Below are 17,019 nucleotides of genomic sequence, written 5' to 3'. Positions count from 1 at the left end.
GTGAATATCTGACTGCACTTGCTGTATATCATTTTTTAAGATTTAATAAGAAAAAGTACATGTGAAAAAAGAAGCCGTTTACCTAACCCCAGTGGGGCTTTATGCTTAAAATTAGGATTTGTAAACTGTCCTGAGCCAAATGGAAAAGTGGAGGTATAAATAGTTTAACTCACAGATAAATACTGTTGAGCTTCTGGACGTCCTGCAGTGAATTTTTTTTTTAAAGGCAAAAGTCCTTTGCCCATGCTTAGAGAGTCTCTGCTTCAAGATAATCAATCTTTCCAAACCAACTTCAAAATTTGCAAAAAATTCTTCTCTCGACAAGGAAGGGGGTGGGGCTTTCGTGGAGGACGGGTTGCATCATATTCCCTTCCGATTGGTTGAAGACCGGAGAGGCGTGTCCGTAGGCGGAGCTGGCCAGTGGCTGATCAGCGCACGCCTCAATTGGGCTCGCAGTTGCCGCAGGAAAGAGGGTCGGGGAAGGTGCTGTGTCGGGACGCGGGAACCGGGTGAGTCTGGCAGAAATTGTTTACGCGAGGCGAGTAGGGGTCCAGGAGAAGGGCCGGCCGGCCAAGAGGTGCCGGGGCTCCTGCCCCTTCGGCATCGCCTCCGCTGTGGAATGCTAATTTCTTGACCTCTGCATGGCACTCGCTGTTTTGCGGGGACTCTGTACATGTTCAGAGGCTTCTCCGAAGTGTTGCGGGCTCTTCCCGTAAAGCCTTCTCCCTTCACCGCAAAAGCGTGCGGAAAGTCGGAGAGAAAGGAGCGTCCGGTGATGGTGGGGGTTTGCTGCTGGTTCTTGACTCAGCCTCCCAGTCTTAAGTTTTTCCCCATTACGTCTTCCTTGCTCGACGTTTGTACTTTTAAGGTTTTCTAGATTAATTACAAAGGCGCCGGGTGATGTGGGGGGAGGGACACGGGGGAATTACGCAGAGCTAAAGCTGACCTGAAGCTTGGCACAGAAATCTGTTTTGCTGCCTGGGCTCAGCCTTTCGACTTATACTGGTAAAATGACAGCTCGCTTGAGGGAGTCTTTGGTCGCCTCTGAGTCCTTCCTTACTGCCCTTTTGCACGCCTCTGGGGTAGGACGGAGCAGGCAAGTTCAATCCCTGCTTGTTGTTAGTTTAAACCAGTCCTGGCGGCTTCGCTGCCTTTTACTGATTTATCTGTAGACGTAAGGACTGCTGCATCGTATCAAAGGTCCATCTACTTCAGTATTCTGTCTCCCATACTGGGCTGCCTCGTATTTCCTGAAAGCCTGCAAGCAGCCGCATGGAGGCTCCTTCTCTTGTTGCAATGCCTTTGGTGGTACACTGCCACTGTAGGTGGAAGCTCCTTCCAGCTGTCCTTGCCAGTAGCTTTTGACAGGTGTTCCCTCCGAGATTTGTTCTGCAGCTTCTAAAAAAAGTTGTCATCACTGCACTTTGTGGCAGAGTTCCTTTTTGTCCTTGCTGAATGCACTGCCCATAAATTTCACTGATGTTTCTGCAAGTGGGGGAAAACTTACGGTTTATGTACTCTCTCCATAATTGCATAAACCAGGGGTGGCCAAACTGTGTTTCAGGAGCCACGTGTGGCTTTTTCACACATACTGTGTGGTTCTTGAAGCCCCCACTGCCCCATTGGCCAGCTTGGGGAAGGCAATTGTCTCTTTAAATAATTTCTCCAAGTCAAGCCAACTGGTTAAAGTTGCCTTCCTTCCTCTGATGTTTATTCTATGTGGCTCTTACATTAACCAAGATTGGCCACCCCTGGATAACATTAATCACCACACCCACATAGTTTAGGGTCCCCCCTTTCTAAACTAAAAAGCCCCTTGGTGCTTTTGGCCTTCATCTAAAAGAAATTAATCCGTTTGGTTGCCCTTTTCTGTGCCCTCTTGTTATGGAAAATTACCCCAAGCCACTCTTTTAAGACACAAGAGCAGGTTGGGCCATCCCCCTAGTTAGTTGGCAATCCTGGAACATCTCTCTCTCCTTTAGAAATAGTGATGTCAGTTTTTTGGAGTCAATATGCTGGTGTAATAGATTGGGGCAGCCCTTTTAAAAATAAAATATCCCTGTAGTGTTTTTTTTAAAAAAGAGTACTCTAGCAGGCCATCTGGCAACCAGACATGCCTTCCCAATCTGTCTTGGCCTGGGTTTCCTCACCTCTATTTGGGGAAAGGAACCTGGCTGCTAGAAACGTGGAACTTTTACAACCTGGGTGTGGCATAGAAGCGTGCTGCTTTGCTCTTGAGGCCAAGCAGAGTAACTATAAACTCTGGATTACTCAACTTTAGAAGCTGGTATCATTTATCTCATTCAGTGTCTTCCCCCCTCCCTTCAGGCTATATAAAGCCCTCTGTGAGAGATCATCAGTCATTCTGTCCTTCCTGTTTACCCCCCCCCCCCAAAAGCTACATTGTCCTGGCTAAAGTTGCCTGGCCATTAATAACCAGTTCTTTTAACATCTGAATCAAATAGTTTAGGTTTCATTGATGTGAAAATCTCTGGGCCCAGTGTCAAAGTTGAGCTCTCTGCAATACCTGGCTATGGAGCTGCTTGGTAACTTTAGCTCCCTGGCTGGAGCTATCTTTGGACGCTTTGGGGCCAAGGGAGTTTTGTGAAATGGATATTGAGAACTTGGCAGAGAAGTAACTTGGTGCCTCGCATAAATGACATACAGCAGGGCAGGGGGAGAGTGGATGGATGAATGCTTGCATGGCTCCGATTTGGACCACAAAGGGAGGTGGAGTTTTTCTTCCTGCTATTTATAAGATGGGTCTATAGGGGGTCCTCATGGCTTAGAGGGGGCCAGTGATAAAGTTACAAGTCTTGTGGGATCTGCCAAAAGTCCCATTTAGTCCAGCATCCTGTTTCTTGGAGGACACAGCCAGATGTTTCTGGCAACTTCACAAGCACAGCCTAACAGTGAAGACTTCCCTTTCTGTTGATTATTTATTTTTATTTATTATTTATTTATTCCGGGATTTATATCCCGCCCTTCCCACGAGTGGCTCAGGGCGGCTTACAACAGACAACAAAACAATACAATCGGAATAAATTAGTTACATTTAAAATCAAGCATTTAAAAACCTAAAACCTTAAAATTAGTATTAACTATAGAGTTATCACAGAAATCTAGAAAGCTACATTTATCCAGTCAGGGGTAGGCTAACCGGAAGAGGGTCGTCTTACAGGCCCTGCGGAACTGGGTAAGATCCCGCAGGGCCCTCACCTCTTCCAGTAGCTGGTTCCACCACATAGGGGCCGTTGTAGAGAAGGCCCTGTCTCTCGTTGTCTTGAGACGCACTTCCTTGGGCCCCGGGGATGTTGAGAAGATTTTGGGTCCTGGTATCTGAGAGTGGCTCTGAATATGGAAGTTCTGTTTACCTAATGTGACTGGTGGAGGGAAGAAAGTGCTTGGGGAGGGTAATTTCTGCTTAGAAAAGTTGTCTCCACAGGAGTCACCCACTCCTCCAATCAAATCTGCAAACTGTGTTTAAAGGAAGACTGTGATGCTCATCTGTCATCTAGTTTAGTCCACAGCTCTGGTTTATCCTCAGGTGGCTCGAAAAGTGCTTTAATAGTACCTTGGGAATCCTTGATGCTGCCTCTCAGTTCTGACTACCTACTTTCCTGATTACCTACTTTTGTTGTTGTTTGTAAAGAGCAGCCAATGTATGGAACTCTCTGCCACATAAATAGAATGCCAGGGCCCTGCCCCAAAGAGTTTGCCAGGAGGGAGGGAAGGATGAGTTGGATGCAGGAGGAATGTGAACCAAAGCAATTGCACATGCTTAGCTTTTAAAGGGCATAGCTACTTTCATGGGCCTAAACAGGTTTGATAATCCCTTCACAGGGAGCTCCAAAAGACTTCAGTTATGTGAGCTCCAATGCTTCATTTTAAAAATTATTCTACAATTCCCATGGTTCTTTGGGGGAAGCCATGGCAAGTAAACTGGTAGAGAACAAAGTTTGAGTCCAGTGGCACCTTTAAGCCCAACAAAGTTTAACGTTGCCATCTAGATGTGCCTGTGAGGTATGCTTGGTTTAGGAGGAGCCGCAGAAGATGGAGCCAGAGCTCCGGAAGAGGATTTTCCCCATGTCTAATTTGTCTCCCAAGCAGTAGAACAATTTAATACCTGAATGGCTGCCAGTCAGGCTGGAGTGTGCATCTTTTTCTTCTCTGGGTGAGGGTTGCTTTCATCACACTAGGGTCCCCTCTTTCTATACCTCTCTTCACTGGGTCCATCAGTTAGCTGAGGAGGTTTTTCTCATACATTGGTGCAGGGAAGGGCTGGAGAAGAGCCCTGAGTCAGTTTGGTGTAGTGGTTAACAGCAGTGGACTCTAATCTGGAGAGCCAGGTTTGATTCTCTGCTCCTCCACATGCAGCCATCTGAGTGAACTTGGATCAGTCACAGTTCTCTCAGAGTTGTTCTCTAAGGAGCAGTTTCTCTCAGAGCTCTCTCAGCCCCACCTACTTCACAGGGTGTCTGTTGCAGGGAGAGGGAGGAAAGGTGATTGTAAGGTGCTGTGGGACTCCAATTGAAGGGCAGGGTATAAATCCAACTCTTTTTCATACCTTATATTGTTGCAGACCAGGGAGCTCTTTGCTCACGTGAGGCTTCTTTCATTGCCAATGTTGCTGTGCTTCTGTACTGTTGCCAACTTTTTCACTGCTCCTCTTCTCCTATACCTTGCATGCCAGCTTGATTTGCAGACATTAATAGGAAATTTTGCCTTATCGAGTGACGCCTTTTGATGTTTTTTGCCCATCAAAATACTGGTAAGGCCACAAGAGCAAACAAAGTGCTTTTTGTTGGTCAGTTGTCAGCCTTATGCCATTCTTTGTCCTAGTGCTGTATGATTTGGGACTTTCCTTGAGAGGCGATTGGAAAGACGCCCCTTGGTCCTCTTCCTCTTTATCTTCTGTGTGTTTGTGTGGACATGCTCTTCATAAGCACTGGGACTGAACCTTTTTTGATGGTGTCCCATTCAGGGTTTCTTTTGTAGCAGGAATTCCCTTGCATATTAGCCCACAAACCCCTGATGTAGCCAATCCTCCAAGAGGTTGCAGTAGGCCCTGTAGTAAGAGCCCTGTAAGCTCTTGGAGAATTGGCTACATAAGAGGGGTGTGGCCTAATCTGCAAATGAGTTCCTACTACAAAAAAGCCCTGGTCCCATTCAAGTACTAACCGGGGCTGACCCTTTTTAACTTCTGAGATCTGATGAGATCAAGCTTGCCTGGGACATCCCGATCAGGGCCATCTCTCTTTTGGTCTTATCTTATTCAAAGGTGGTCATATCTCTATTGGTTCTGTGTATTCTGTGGGTGTTTCCCCCATCAGCCCTGATTGCATTTGACCTAGTTCTAATCAGAAAACCAGACAGAGTTGCTTGGCTATCTTGATTGGCTTTGGGGAGAGGCCGTGGCTCAGAGCTTTGAAGTTCCCAGATTCAGGCCTAGGCATCTCCCATAAAATGATGTTGACCTTGGACCTGAAGACTTGCGGAGCAGATAATCCTGGACTGACTTGATGTAAGGCTGTTTCCTCTTTGTTTACAGGATTCCCAGGGACAGAGTTGTGAAAAGCTTGCTGATTCCTCAGAAAACTCTTATCAGTCAGAGTTCTTGACTTGATGGACTGCTGGTTTGGCTCAGGGGCAGGCAGTTTCATGGGCTTATACTAGCAGGCAAATTGCCTGCCAGGGGCTGATTAGTAAGTACGCAGGGGGCGGGCACTCTCTTTTGCATCTGGCATCCCCAAAGTTTGAGATTGCGCTCTTGGATTTTTCTAAAGAAAAGGGTGGATAATCCCTGTGTTGGGGGGAGAGTCATTTAGGGGGGAAATCTTTAAGAGGCAGGGACATGGTATGCATTTATAAAGATATTGAATTTGAATTTATATCCCGCCCTACACTCTGAATCTGTAGTCACAATCTCCTTTACCTCCCCCCTCCCCACAACAGACACCCTGTGAGGTAGGTGGGGTTGAGAGAGCTCTTACAGCAGCTGCCCTTTCAAGGACAACCTCTGCCAGAGCTATGGCTGACCCAAGGCCATTCCAGCAGCTGCAAGTGGAGGAGTGGGGAATCAAACCCGGTTCTCCCACATAAGAGTCCGCAAACTTAACCACTACACCAAACTGACCACATGGTGTGGAGAAAGTGGTCACTCTCCCCCCCGTTCCTTTCATAACAGTACAACAGCAACTCAATGACATGGATTGGCAGTCGATGCATTACATGCACAAGAAAGCTCATCTTTGTCCTGTGTGTGAGGTATTGCTGCTGTCTTGGATGACCTGGAAAAACTAGCTTGGCAGATTTTTGAAGGATACCTCATCAATGGCTACTATCCACAACAACTCAACGCAGTCTCCGCACATAGAGGCAGCATACTTCGAAGTACCATGTGCCTGGGAGCAAATGGCAGGGTGTGGCTGTGGCCTTCATATCCTGCTGGTGTCTTTTCAGCTGGCTACTCTTAGAATCAGAACGCTGGACAGGATGGTCCTTGATTTAGTCCAGAGGTTTTCCTGTGTTGGGAGGTTCCTGTGTTTGGCAGAGTGCCCCATCATTGCCTTGCAGGGCTTGGGGTGCGGAGTGCAAAAGAGACGGAAGACGTGACTAGCTGCGTATCAGTCCTATGATTAGTGTAGTAATTGAGTGGACAAAGAGGATACCAAGGACTTCCCAGTTCTGTGTGTAGTTCTGGAAGGATCCTGGTAGAGTCCATTTGTTAGACCAGACTGGAGAATTGTTAGAATGAAACGTGAGAAGGAACAGGCAGTGGTTTACAGGGGCTGATCAGGATACTTTGGGGCGTGTCCTTGGGAATATGATCCTACCTGGCTTTGCACGGCCATCTAGTGGCATTTTAAAAAGTAGAATTGGCTGTTTGCTCATGGGCAGAGGTCCTTTCCCTTTTTTGCAGAAAAACTCTGGAAGGTGGTGGACTTTAAATCTGGAAACCAAACCACTACAGTCCTGGCTGCCCTCTATCCATTTTGGAGAAAGGTAGGCAAACTTTACAGGCATTAGCCAGCAACTCTGCTGATGCATCAACTGTACTAGCTTCTGGGCCCAGTGAGCCCTGAAGCGTTGCTGTTTTGCATGGGAGACTTTGCTGGAAAACAGAACAAATGACCATTGTCCAAGCCTGGGGTATGCCTGTGACCTCTTGCTTCTTCCAGTCCCTGCTGTTGTCTTCCCTGTGTAGAGTGAGCACACGTATGCAGCTCTGCTTGGTAAAAATAGCCACCTGTGCTTGTTGCTAATGAGGCTGCTTGCCCTTCTAAACCCTTCACTTCCTGCTGCGCAGCTCTGGCGGGCCCGTTCAACGGCTGCTTTGCAACACCTGCTTTGTCAGCAGTACCCAAATCTGTGCCGTTGGGGCTTCAGCACCCCTGCCAAGAACCCTACACAAAGGCCGCCTTATTCAGCTGCCCAACCCTGGGCAGTGGAACCACCCATTTCAAATAAGCTGCAGGGCGGTCTGCTCTCTTTCTCTCTTTTACAAATTCATTCGTGGCAGATTGTCTGTGCAGTGGGGCATGTGGTCACTGGCACAAATGGCAGCTGGTTTCTGCCAGAAACTTGATGCTGTAAATGAAAAACAGAGGGGGGCATTTGATGGTGTCAGGTTCGGGGAAGGTCTGCTAAAGTGAAGTTGTGACTTAATTGTCCAATGTCTATTACATAGTGCTCTCTCCTTCCCTCCAAAACATTCGAAAGCAGTGTGGATGATAGAAAGGACTTCTGACCCAAGTTCAAATACATGTTGAACTGTGAAGTGGTTGATTTTGTGGGTGGCTTAGTCTCTCTGAACCTAACTTGCAGGGTTGTTCTGAAATTGCCTTCATTTGATCCTCATGGCCCTGAGGTCTTGTTGAAGGAAAGCAGGGTCAATAATGCGATGTGGTTTTTTTGCTGAGCCCCAGATGAAGCTGTTGAAGAGGCTGTTGACTTAATGTACCAAGCTGCCGTATACTGAATCCAACCATCTGTTTGTCAAGATCAGTTTGACTGGCAGCAGCTCTCTGAGCTTACAGGCAGAGGTCTTTTTCACCTCACCTTATACCTAATCCTTTTAACTGGAGTTATGGTCAGGTAGGCTGGGTAATCTGCACACCTAATGCTGATGTATTTAGATCCAAGCTGTAAATAGCAACTTGCTAGTGGTGCAACCTCCAGGTAACCAAGGTGGAAGATCTACAAAATGTGTTTGAGAGATTTTTTTCCTCTTGTAAATAACAAAGGTTAACATAATTATATGGGGGCAGGCAAGCCAGTGATTGGATTGCTGCTAGCTAATACCTTTTACAGTCCTGTTTGGAAGGCTATCAAGTTTGGACAACAATTATAGAGGAATTGGTCTGTGCTTCTTAGTCATTGATTGGTGCTGGAGAAAACATTGCTGAGATTGTTGAAAAGAGTAAGAGTCCAGTTGCACCTTAAAGACTAATAACATTTCTCGAGTCACTGCTCAGGTTGTTCTTTCTGCATGCCTTCCTTGCCCCTTTGGTGGCAGCTGAATTTTTTGCCTCATTTTTACCATTTGCCATTTTGCTGATTGTGAAAAGAGAGTGCAATGGCTTTTTTTTGGGGGGGGGGTGTTGTATTTTATGTGTGTGTGTGTGTGTGCACCTGGAAGTCATGGTGACCTCTGATGACAGACCCCTACTGAAGTCTTGACAGTTATTCAAAGAGATGGCTGAATCAAGCCTGCCTGCCCCTGCCTCCCACCTCTGGTATTCCAAGATCTGATGAGATTGGGCTTGTCTGGGCAATCCAGGTCAGGGCAAGAGAAGAGAGTGCAGTGTTATCTGGAAAAGCAATTGCCATTTTGTAAGGCTGCTCTAGCAGCCCCATGGCGCAGAGTGGTAAAGCTGCAGTACTGCAGTTGAAGCTCTCTGCTCACTACCTGAGTTCGATCCTGGCGGAAGCCGGGTTTCAGGTAGCCGGTTCAAGGTTGACTCAGCCTTCCATCCTTCCAAGATCGGTAAAATGAGTCCCCAGCTTGCTGGGGGGAAAGTGTAGATGACTGGGGAGGCCAATGGCAAACCACCCTGTAAAAAGTCTGCTGTGAAAATGTTGTTATGCGACATCACCCCAGAGTTGGAAACGACTGGTGCTTGCACAGGGGACTACCTTTATCTTTTTTTTTAATGCTGCACTGGGCCTGACCTGAATAGACCAGGCGAGCTGATCTCAGAAGATAAGCAGGGTTGGCCCTGGCTAGCATTTGGATGGGAGACCACCAAGGAGTACCAGGATCACTACATGGAGTTAGTCAATGGCAAACTACCTCTGAATGTCTCTTGCTTTGAAAACCCTTTGGGGGTCACCATAAGTCAGCTGTGACTTGACGGCAAAAAAAAAGGTGGTATGGCTCAGTAGTGAGTCAGGCCCTTGCATGTCTCTACCATGAACTCGCTGCATGGCTTGGCTGCCCCTCCTTGTCTGGAATATAGGAACAATACAGGTCTGCCTTATAGGACTATTGTAGACAATGGCTTGAAAATCACTTACAATGATTTGCCTTTGCAGTTTTCTAACTGGGCTTTTTAAAAAGGCTTGCTATGATTGAAACTCAAAGTACTTAACTTTTGTTTTCCCTATTCTTTTATTGCAGAGTGGTGGCCAGATTCTGGATGCCAAGGAAAGGCCTGGGGTGCCTTCTGGTTTCTTTCTCTGGGAGATGTAGACTTTTGCAGACCTGTAAGATTCTCTGCTGTGCTCTGTCTCTGTGAATATCAAAGGCCTAGACTTGCCAGGGATCCATCATCTGATAGATACAGTCTACTCCTCCGGAATACGTGTGCTTTGGCAGTCCTTCTGCATTGCAGACAAGGGACTCAAGAAAGCTGATCTTCTAAGGAAACAGGCCCAATTGACAGAACTAACAGCTCATGGTGTTGGATTTTTGTTATTTAGCCCTTTTTGCAAGGCAGACTTTGGCTCCGCTGTGATCCCTCTCTTTTGTCTCTCGTGGGCTTAGTATTTGACGCCCTGATTATTCTTGTTTTTCTGATGGCGAAGGCCACCATCTAGTAGGGATCCTTTTAAAAATTTCTTAGCAGTCGGCAAGATGTCTACCACCAAAGTGCCAATCTACCTGAAGAGGGGAAGCCGGAGAGGAAAAAAGGAGAAACTTCGAGATATCCTCTCTTCTGACATGATCAGCCCACCCCTGGGTGACTTCCGGCACACAATCCACATTGGGACTGGTGGGGAGAATGATATGTTTGGTGACATCTCTTTCCTGCAAGGGAAGTTCCACCTCCTGCCAAGAACAGAGAGCAGTCTGAGTTCAGATGGGGCTGGCCACTATGTAGTACCCTTTGAGTTCTCAAGGACTGCTACTGTCTCCGGTTATGATCCGCCGTCTCTGGATATCCCATCACCACTCCTAAAGAATGCAATCTCTCTGCCCGTCATTGGTGGCCCGCAGGCATTAATGTTGCCTTCTGCCCAAGCCCCGCCCAAACCACCGCGCCTCCACCTTGATGACAAGGGCCAACCAGCTCTCCCACCCAGGAACCCTGCAGAGAATCCCACCACCAGCGCACGAACTGCAGAGACCTGCCATGCTCCCAACGGCAAGTGTGTGGCCACTCTGAATGGCTTTGTTGAAGAAGAAAAGAAAGGGGAGTCTTTTATGTCCAGTGCTGGCTCCATGCTCTCCCTACACGTGGACTTGGGACCATCCATTTTGGATGATGTTCTCCAAGTGATGGAAAAGCACCAAACCGGGACTGTGGGCGCTCTGTTGAAAGACACCAACAGGCAGCGAATCCTGACGTGACAAGGAAGGACATCCATAGGAAAGGACTTGTCCTCTCCCCCAAACAGCATTGTGTAGAGAAGAGTGTGTGTTGCTGTTAACTGGGCCACCTAGACTGGGCGGCTGTTGTGTGAGTGAGAACATTGGGTGCAACTTCACTAATAGCAATCCCCCTGCCTCTCCTCCAGTATGTTGACATTAAGATTTGGGTGAGGGGCCCCCCCAAGCTTACTCCCTCTCTGCAGACCCCCACCTCATGCTACTGAAACCTGTATAGGAAAAAAAGCGCAATAAATTCATCAGCATCTGTTAGTTGCCGTTTGCCAACGAGAATCGTCATGTGGTGGGTGTGCATTTCAAAGGGATGAGTTAATCGATGGTTGAGAAATCCTACCAGCCAAAAGGAGTGTTGTTGTGTAATGCTTGCAGTGGGTGTGGTGTGACCGAGGTTGTGGAGCGGCTCGTTTGTGCGATGAACAGACTATTGCTCTGATCTTTGGCTCAGGGTTTGAAGCGCCAATGCTTCCATATGCCCTCTTTCATTTCAGTGGGTGCACTTGGGCTACCTTCATTGAAATGCTGTGGGTAGGAAGTATCTTCAGGGTCTTTACAGGATAATACAGCCACACTGGTTGATGGTTAGAGAGCTTGCTGTGTTGGCTGTGGAGAGGGAATGGTGAGCATACAGCAGGGCTTTTTTTTTAGCAGGAATGCACAGGAAAACAGTTCCGGCTGGCTGGATGTCGGGGGTGTGGCCTAATACGCAAATAAGTTCCTGCTGGGAATTTTCTACACAAAAAGCCCTGCGCAAAACAATGGTGACATCAGGGGGCATGGCTAACATGCAGATTAGTTCCTGCTGGGCTTTTTCTACAAAAAAGCCCCTGGAGTGCGGGTTCTTGGCTATGGATGGAATTAAACATCCAGCGGAACTTTAAAGACTCTCTGACTCACAAAAGCTTATGCTGCAATAAATGTTGTTAGTCTTTAAAATACTGCTAGACTTCTGCTTAATTTTGCTGCTACAGACTAACATAAAAACCCAAGGAGGGGCCCTACTGGATCAGTCCTGTGGTCCATCTTGTCCAGCATCCTGTCCCACAGAGAGGCCAAGCAGTTTTTCTGGAGGGCTGGCAACAAGGCATAGAGGCCAAGGCCTCACCCCATGTTCTCTCGTGGCACTGGGATTCAGAGGCTCATTGCCTCTGAACATGGAGTTTGCCTTTAGTCACCATGGCTAATGGCCTGATAGAACATGGTTACCCTTCTGGAATTATTAACATTGATGTTGGTGCTGGTACCACCACAGAACGAGCACAGCATGCTTGCCCGGGGGATGTACCCTATGGTGACTGTAGCATTCCTTCCTTTTTATTATGCCCCATGGGGGAACATGGAGACCGGCAGGCCCTCATTGCTAGCAGTCCAGCTCAAAAGATTTTGTATCTTTTCTGCAGAATTTGTAAACTATTTTCAAGATTGCTCTGAGATGAAGCAAAAAGTTAAGTTAAATTGCACTTAAGATTGGTTGCTCTGCATCAGTGCAATCCTTCTAACAGCTTGGTGGATCTGTTCAGTGACTGGTTCACATCTAGCCCGGTGGCCGTTAATAATCTGTGTTGATTCTCTTCAGGAGATCCTGAGTTCTCTGTCACCTGACCGCCCACTCGCCCGCCTACGTGCATGATTTTTTCCCCCAGTGTCATCGGTGTGGCCTGCCCAATTGGATATCTGGTTTAGCACATAATACTTTGTTTAAGCATCTTTAGGGGAAGAATAAATAGGGACTCGTTAAACTAACAAGCTGTTGCAATTGTCCCTTGGCAGGCGTCTTTCTTCCTGCCCATCTGTCCTTGTAGAGGGTGATTCACAAAGAGGAGCTTGCAGCTTTGCTTTCCCAAGGGGGTACATGAGGCCACTCTGGCATGACAAATGGAGAAAGACAACGATGATGATTTTTGACAAGGGCTGTTTATGCCAAGATAGTGATTTTTTTTTTAATAGTCCAGATGACTTGATATGGAGAACAGCTCCTTTGGAGAGTCTTTTGGCTTACAGCCTCCTCTATCACTTGGTCTCCTTGAGGACAGAATCCTCCCCAGATGTGTACTTATTTCACTTCAAGAATTGAGCAATCCACTTTCTTCTTTCAGTGTATGTCTTTCAGAACTGCAGTGGTGTTTTTTCTTAGCCACAAAAGATTGAAACTCATTCAGTAGAGCTCTCATTTCTGTGTACAACAAACACATTTTTCTGACTATCAAAGCACATGAGATTGTAGTTACTGTGTACATTTTCATAAATGGCAGGGGAGATATGCCCTTGGTCCCAAAGGGAAGTGACAGTCTAAATTTAATCAATGGAAGGCAGGGAGGTGGAATGGGAGAGAGAGGATAAGGGCATGGGATTGGCTTAAACTGAATGCTGTTTTTCCATATTTAGGGTGATTTCAATGGGGGAGGGTGAGAAGGAAAGGGCTGAAAGCCAAAGGGTTCACTGAAAAGGTGGGTTTTGAAAGGGAGGAAAGGCGGGTTGTACCTGAACCTAGAACGCAAAACATTCCGTTTGGCTTGTGAGGCAGAAGGATTGGACAGGTTTTTAAAAAACTGTTATGATAAAGTTGAGAACCTGCCCATTGCTAAAGCACTCTCTCTCACACACACCCTCTCAAATTCCTCTTTCAAAGTGATTGTGTCTCAATGGTACACAGCTTATTGTTCAGTTGAACGAAGGCCAGGGAACCTTCTGGAACAAGCAATATTGTGCAGAGGCTGGCTGCCTATTGCACTGCATTTGTGTCTCACTGCCTGTAATCCTCGGACAGGCTTTGTGGCCATGGTGACAGCAGTGTGGTAGTGACCGCCTGGTGCCTTCTTGTTTCCATGGATTCCCCCTGGCTGAGGTCAAATGGATAAATAGAGCTGATCCTGTGATGAATTCTACCCCTTCCACTCCCCCTTGTCTCCCCTTGTTTCTTAGCGGTGAAATTGCAAAACAGCATATTAAGGCCTCAAGCAGTACCATAATTTAAAGGAGAGGCAGTAACAAACTGTATGGCCTCCCTTGCCCTTATGGACTCTTCCACGGGAGAGTCTAAGGCTGAAACCCTGGATGTCTGGCAACTCTAGGCCCATGTGGAAACAGCAAAGGGCTCACATGCTTTTGCCAAAGAGTTTCCCTCAATAGAGATAGAAAAGAGTCAGAGTCCAGTAGCTCCATAAAGATTAAGAAACTTTGTGGAAGGGTATGAGCTTTTGTGAGTCACTGCTCACTTCTTTAGATCAAGGTGCTACTGGACTCTTGCTCTTTTCTATGGCTACAGACAGACTAACACAGCTACCCATCTTGACTTACCTCAACAGAGGGTTTGTGTATAGAAACCCAAATATAAGATTGCACGCTTACTACATTTGAAGCCCAATCTACTTGTGTTCACCTCCAGGTTGCCCATAAGGACTTTCAGTCAAATGCTGTTTTGGCAGTTCCTAGCAGGGAAGTCCCAAAATAGTATCTGACTGAAAATCTTCATGGCTGACCTGATGGTCACATGTAGTTTCCTGTACAGCAGGTCAACAATATCACCCTGAGAAGAGGAAAGGGTTAGGATTATGCAGCTACTGGCTTTCCCCTCATGTGGTGGTAGTTAATGTAAAGTTCAAAGTGCATGGGGAGGGGGAATGCATGCTCTTGGGCATCCACTCCTCAGTCCTACAGCTCCTGATCTCAAGAAAGGTGATCAGAAACACTTTGGAACACACTGATATTAAGCTCATGAGCATTTCCTAGGCATGGAAACGTGCTTGGTGACATGTTACAGAAGCTTCTTTTGGGCATAAGCGAATCACTGATTTTTCTATTCACCTACTTTAAAATTCCCCTGCAAATGTAGTAGATCCACCTATGGAGGCAGGTTGGCTATTGTCAGTATCCCCCACTCCATTTTTAGGTGCCTCTTCCGTCCTATATATCCCCTTCTCCTAATTTTGTCTTGAGGCCACACCTAATGGAAGCTCTTCTTAGAAAGGAGAAAAACTTAGCACAAAAATGAAACAGTGTGGAGCTTCTCTTCCCTAAATAGCCTGGGTCTGCCCAGAGGAGATGTTGTAAGAATTACTGCAAAGAGAAGCTATAAAAGAAACCCAATGATGTCCTAACTTCATAAGTTTCTGTAGTGAAAACTTCCTCTCTGTTCCCTGACTGCATGTCTTCCCACCCCCCTTTTTGCCATCAAGTCACAGCTGATTTATGGTGACCCAATGGAAAATTCAGAGGTGGTTTGCCATTGCCTGCCTTTGTGTCCCACCCCTGGTATTCCTTGGCAGTTTCCCATCCAGATAGTAGCCATAGCCAAGCTGCTTAGCTTCCGAGATCAGACGAGCCTGGTCAGGGCTAGTGTGTTTAGGCAGAACTGAATGACATAGGTATGCCTTCTGAGAAAGAGATCCACAACACAAACCTATGTATGCTTATGCAAAAGGCCCCCTAATTTCTATGAGGCTTACTGCAGACTAAGCATGCCTGACTGTTTTGTTTCTTAAAAGGCGCTCTCTGGAAGCACCTCTGCCTTCACAAGGGTTGTACATGCAAGGGGAGAGCCATCTCCAGTTCTCCAAGGGAGCTAAATTTTAAAAGGACAGTGTCAAGAAGACCCCAAGTTGTAGCTACTGTTATGGTTTCCTTTTTTGGTTTTAAAACAATTTATTCCCCTGCCACTTTGCATTGTGATGTGGGGGAGATGAGAAAGTTGGGACCCACTGCTGGAAATCATTCTGCCCCTGGAAATGCTCTCTTGGATCCAAGCCAGGATGTGCAGTGACCCACCATTTAGAAAAGATGGTTTGTCTCCTCACTCAGAGGTTGATATCTTTTTAAAAAAGTTGAAGAAATGCTGTGATTAAGTATTGTTCAGGGGCTAGATACAACTTCAGCATTCTTCGAGCGACTGGTGCACACACCATTTAGAAGAAGATGATATTGGATTTATATTCTGAGTCTCAGAGCACCCTCTGAGTCACACCCTCCTTTACCTCCCCCCCCCCACAACAGACACCTTGTGAGGTAGGTGGGGCTGAGAGGTCTTTTATAGCAGCTGCCCTTTCAAGGACATCTCCGAGAGCTATGGCTGTCCCAAGGCCATTCCAGCAGCTGCAAGTGGTTCTCCCAGATAAGGGTCCGTGCATTTAACCACTACACCAAGCTGGCCATGTTTCAGCTATGTTTCTTTGCTTAAAAACAAAACAGGCAAGAGGGGGCAGATTGGCTGTTATGGCTACGGGGACTTCTCGCAGTGGGATGGTCACCTGCCCCCCTGCCATCTGGGGCAAGCCAGCCATGAGAAAGGCAATGCCCAGCCAAGCTGCATTTGGCAGAGGGATGAGTTGCATGTGGCATATGTCAGGTGGCACCTTAATGGGTGAGAGGTAGGGTTGCCATCTCTGGGTTGGGAAGTACCTGGAGATGTGGGAGGTAGAGCCTGTGGAGGGTGTGGTTAGAAGAGACTTCAGTGAACACCATAGAGTCCATATGAACATATGAAGCTGCATCAAAGTATTGTCGTATGAACATATGAAGCTGCATCAGACAGGCAGCGGCTCTCCAGGGTCTCAAGCTGAGGTTTTTCACACCTACTTGCTTGGACCCCTTTTAGTTGGAGATGCCAGGGATTGAACCTGGGACCTTCTGCTTACCAAGCAGATGCTCTACCACTGAGCCACTGTGCCCAAGAGTCCACCTGCCAAAACAGCCATTTTCTCCAGGTGAACTGATCTTTGTTACCTGGAGATCGGTAACCCTGTTGGTTTATATACCTTGCTTTTCTGTACATTTAGGAGTCTCAAAGCAGCTTACAATTGCCTTCCCTTCCTCTCCCCACAACAGTCACCTTGTAAGGCAAGTGTGGCTGAGAGTTCTGAGAAAACTGTGGCTGGCCCAAGGTCATCCAGCAGGCTTCATGTGGAGGCGGAGAGGGGAATCAAACCCAATTCTCCAGATTACAGTCTGTCACTCTTAACCATTGCACCATGTGGGTGGATGGTTCGTTCTCCCTTTCTTCAGGAAGCTGGGTCTGAGGCAGGCCAGGGAATAGAACTCTTTCTCAGGTTCATTTTCCCCTCATTAATGCATGTACTGGTTAAGTATGGCAAAGCTGAAGAGCCAAACTGCATTTCAGAAGCATCACAGGGGATTGAGGGCAGATAGAATCTGACCACTCACAGATCCAAAGATGATAAATAGAAGCATTCCCA

At 47.0% G+C, this 17,019-nt stretch overlaps 2 protein-coding genes across 2 annotated transcripts in view; both read left to right on the top strand.

Annotated features, from left to right (window-relative positions):
- The window catches only part of RELA (RELA proto-oncogene, NF-kB subunit), a 542,238-nt gene that overhangs the window by 94,015 nt on the left and 431,204 nt on the right, over positions 1-17,019 (top strand). The window lies entirely within an intron of this gene.
- CDC42EP2 (CDC42 effector protein 2) lies at positions 397-11,086 on the top strand. The gene is made up of 2 exons (XM_060251738.1): positions 397-509; positions 9,623-11,086. Exon 2 carries the CDS (start codon positions 10,079-10,081, stop codon positions 10,793-10,795), a length of 717 nt encoding a protein of 238 aa, XP_060107721.1. The 5' UTR covers positions 397-509; positions 9,623-10,078; the 3' UTR covers positions 10,796-11,086.

Source organism: Heteronotia binoei, chromosome 1, assembly GCF_032191835.1.
Source record: "Heteronotia binoei isolate CCM8104 ecotype False Entrance Well chromosome 1, APGP_CSIRO_Hbin_v1, whole genome shotgun sequence".
Classification (NCBI taxonomy): Eukaryota; Metazoa; Chordata; class Lepidosauria; order Squamata; family Gekkonidae; genus Heteronotia; species Heteronotia binoei.
The sequence above is the reverse complement of the archived record's forward strand: the minus strand, read 5'-3'. Positions and strand labels throughout refer to the sequence as shown.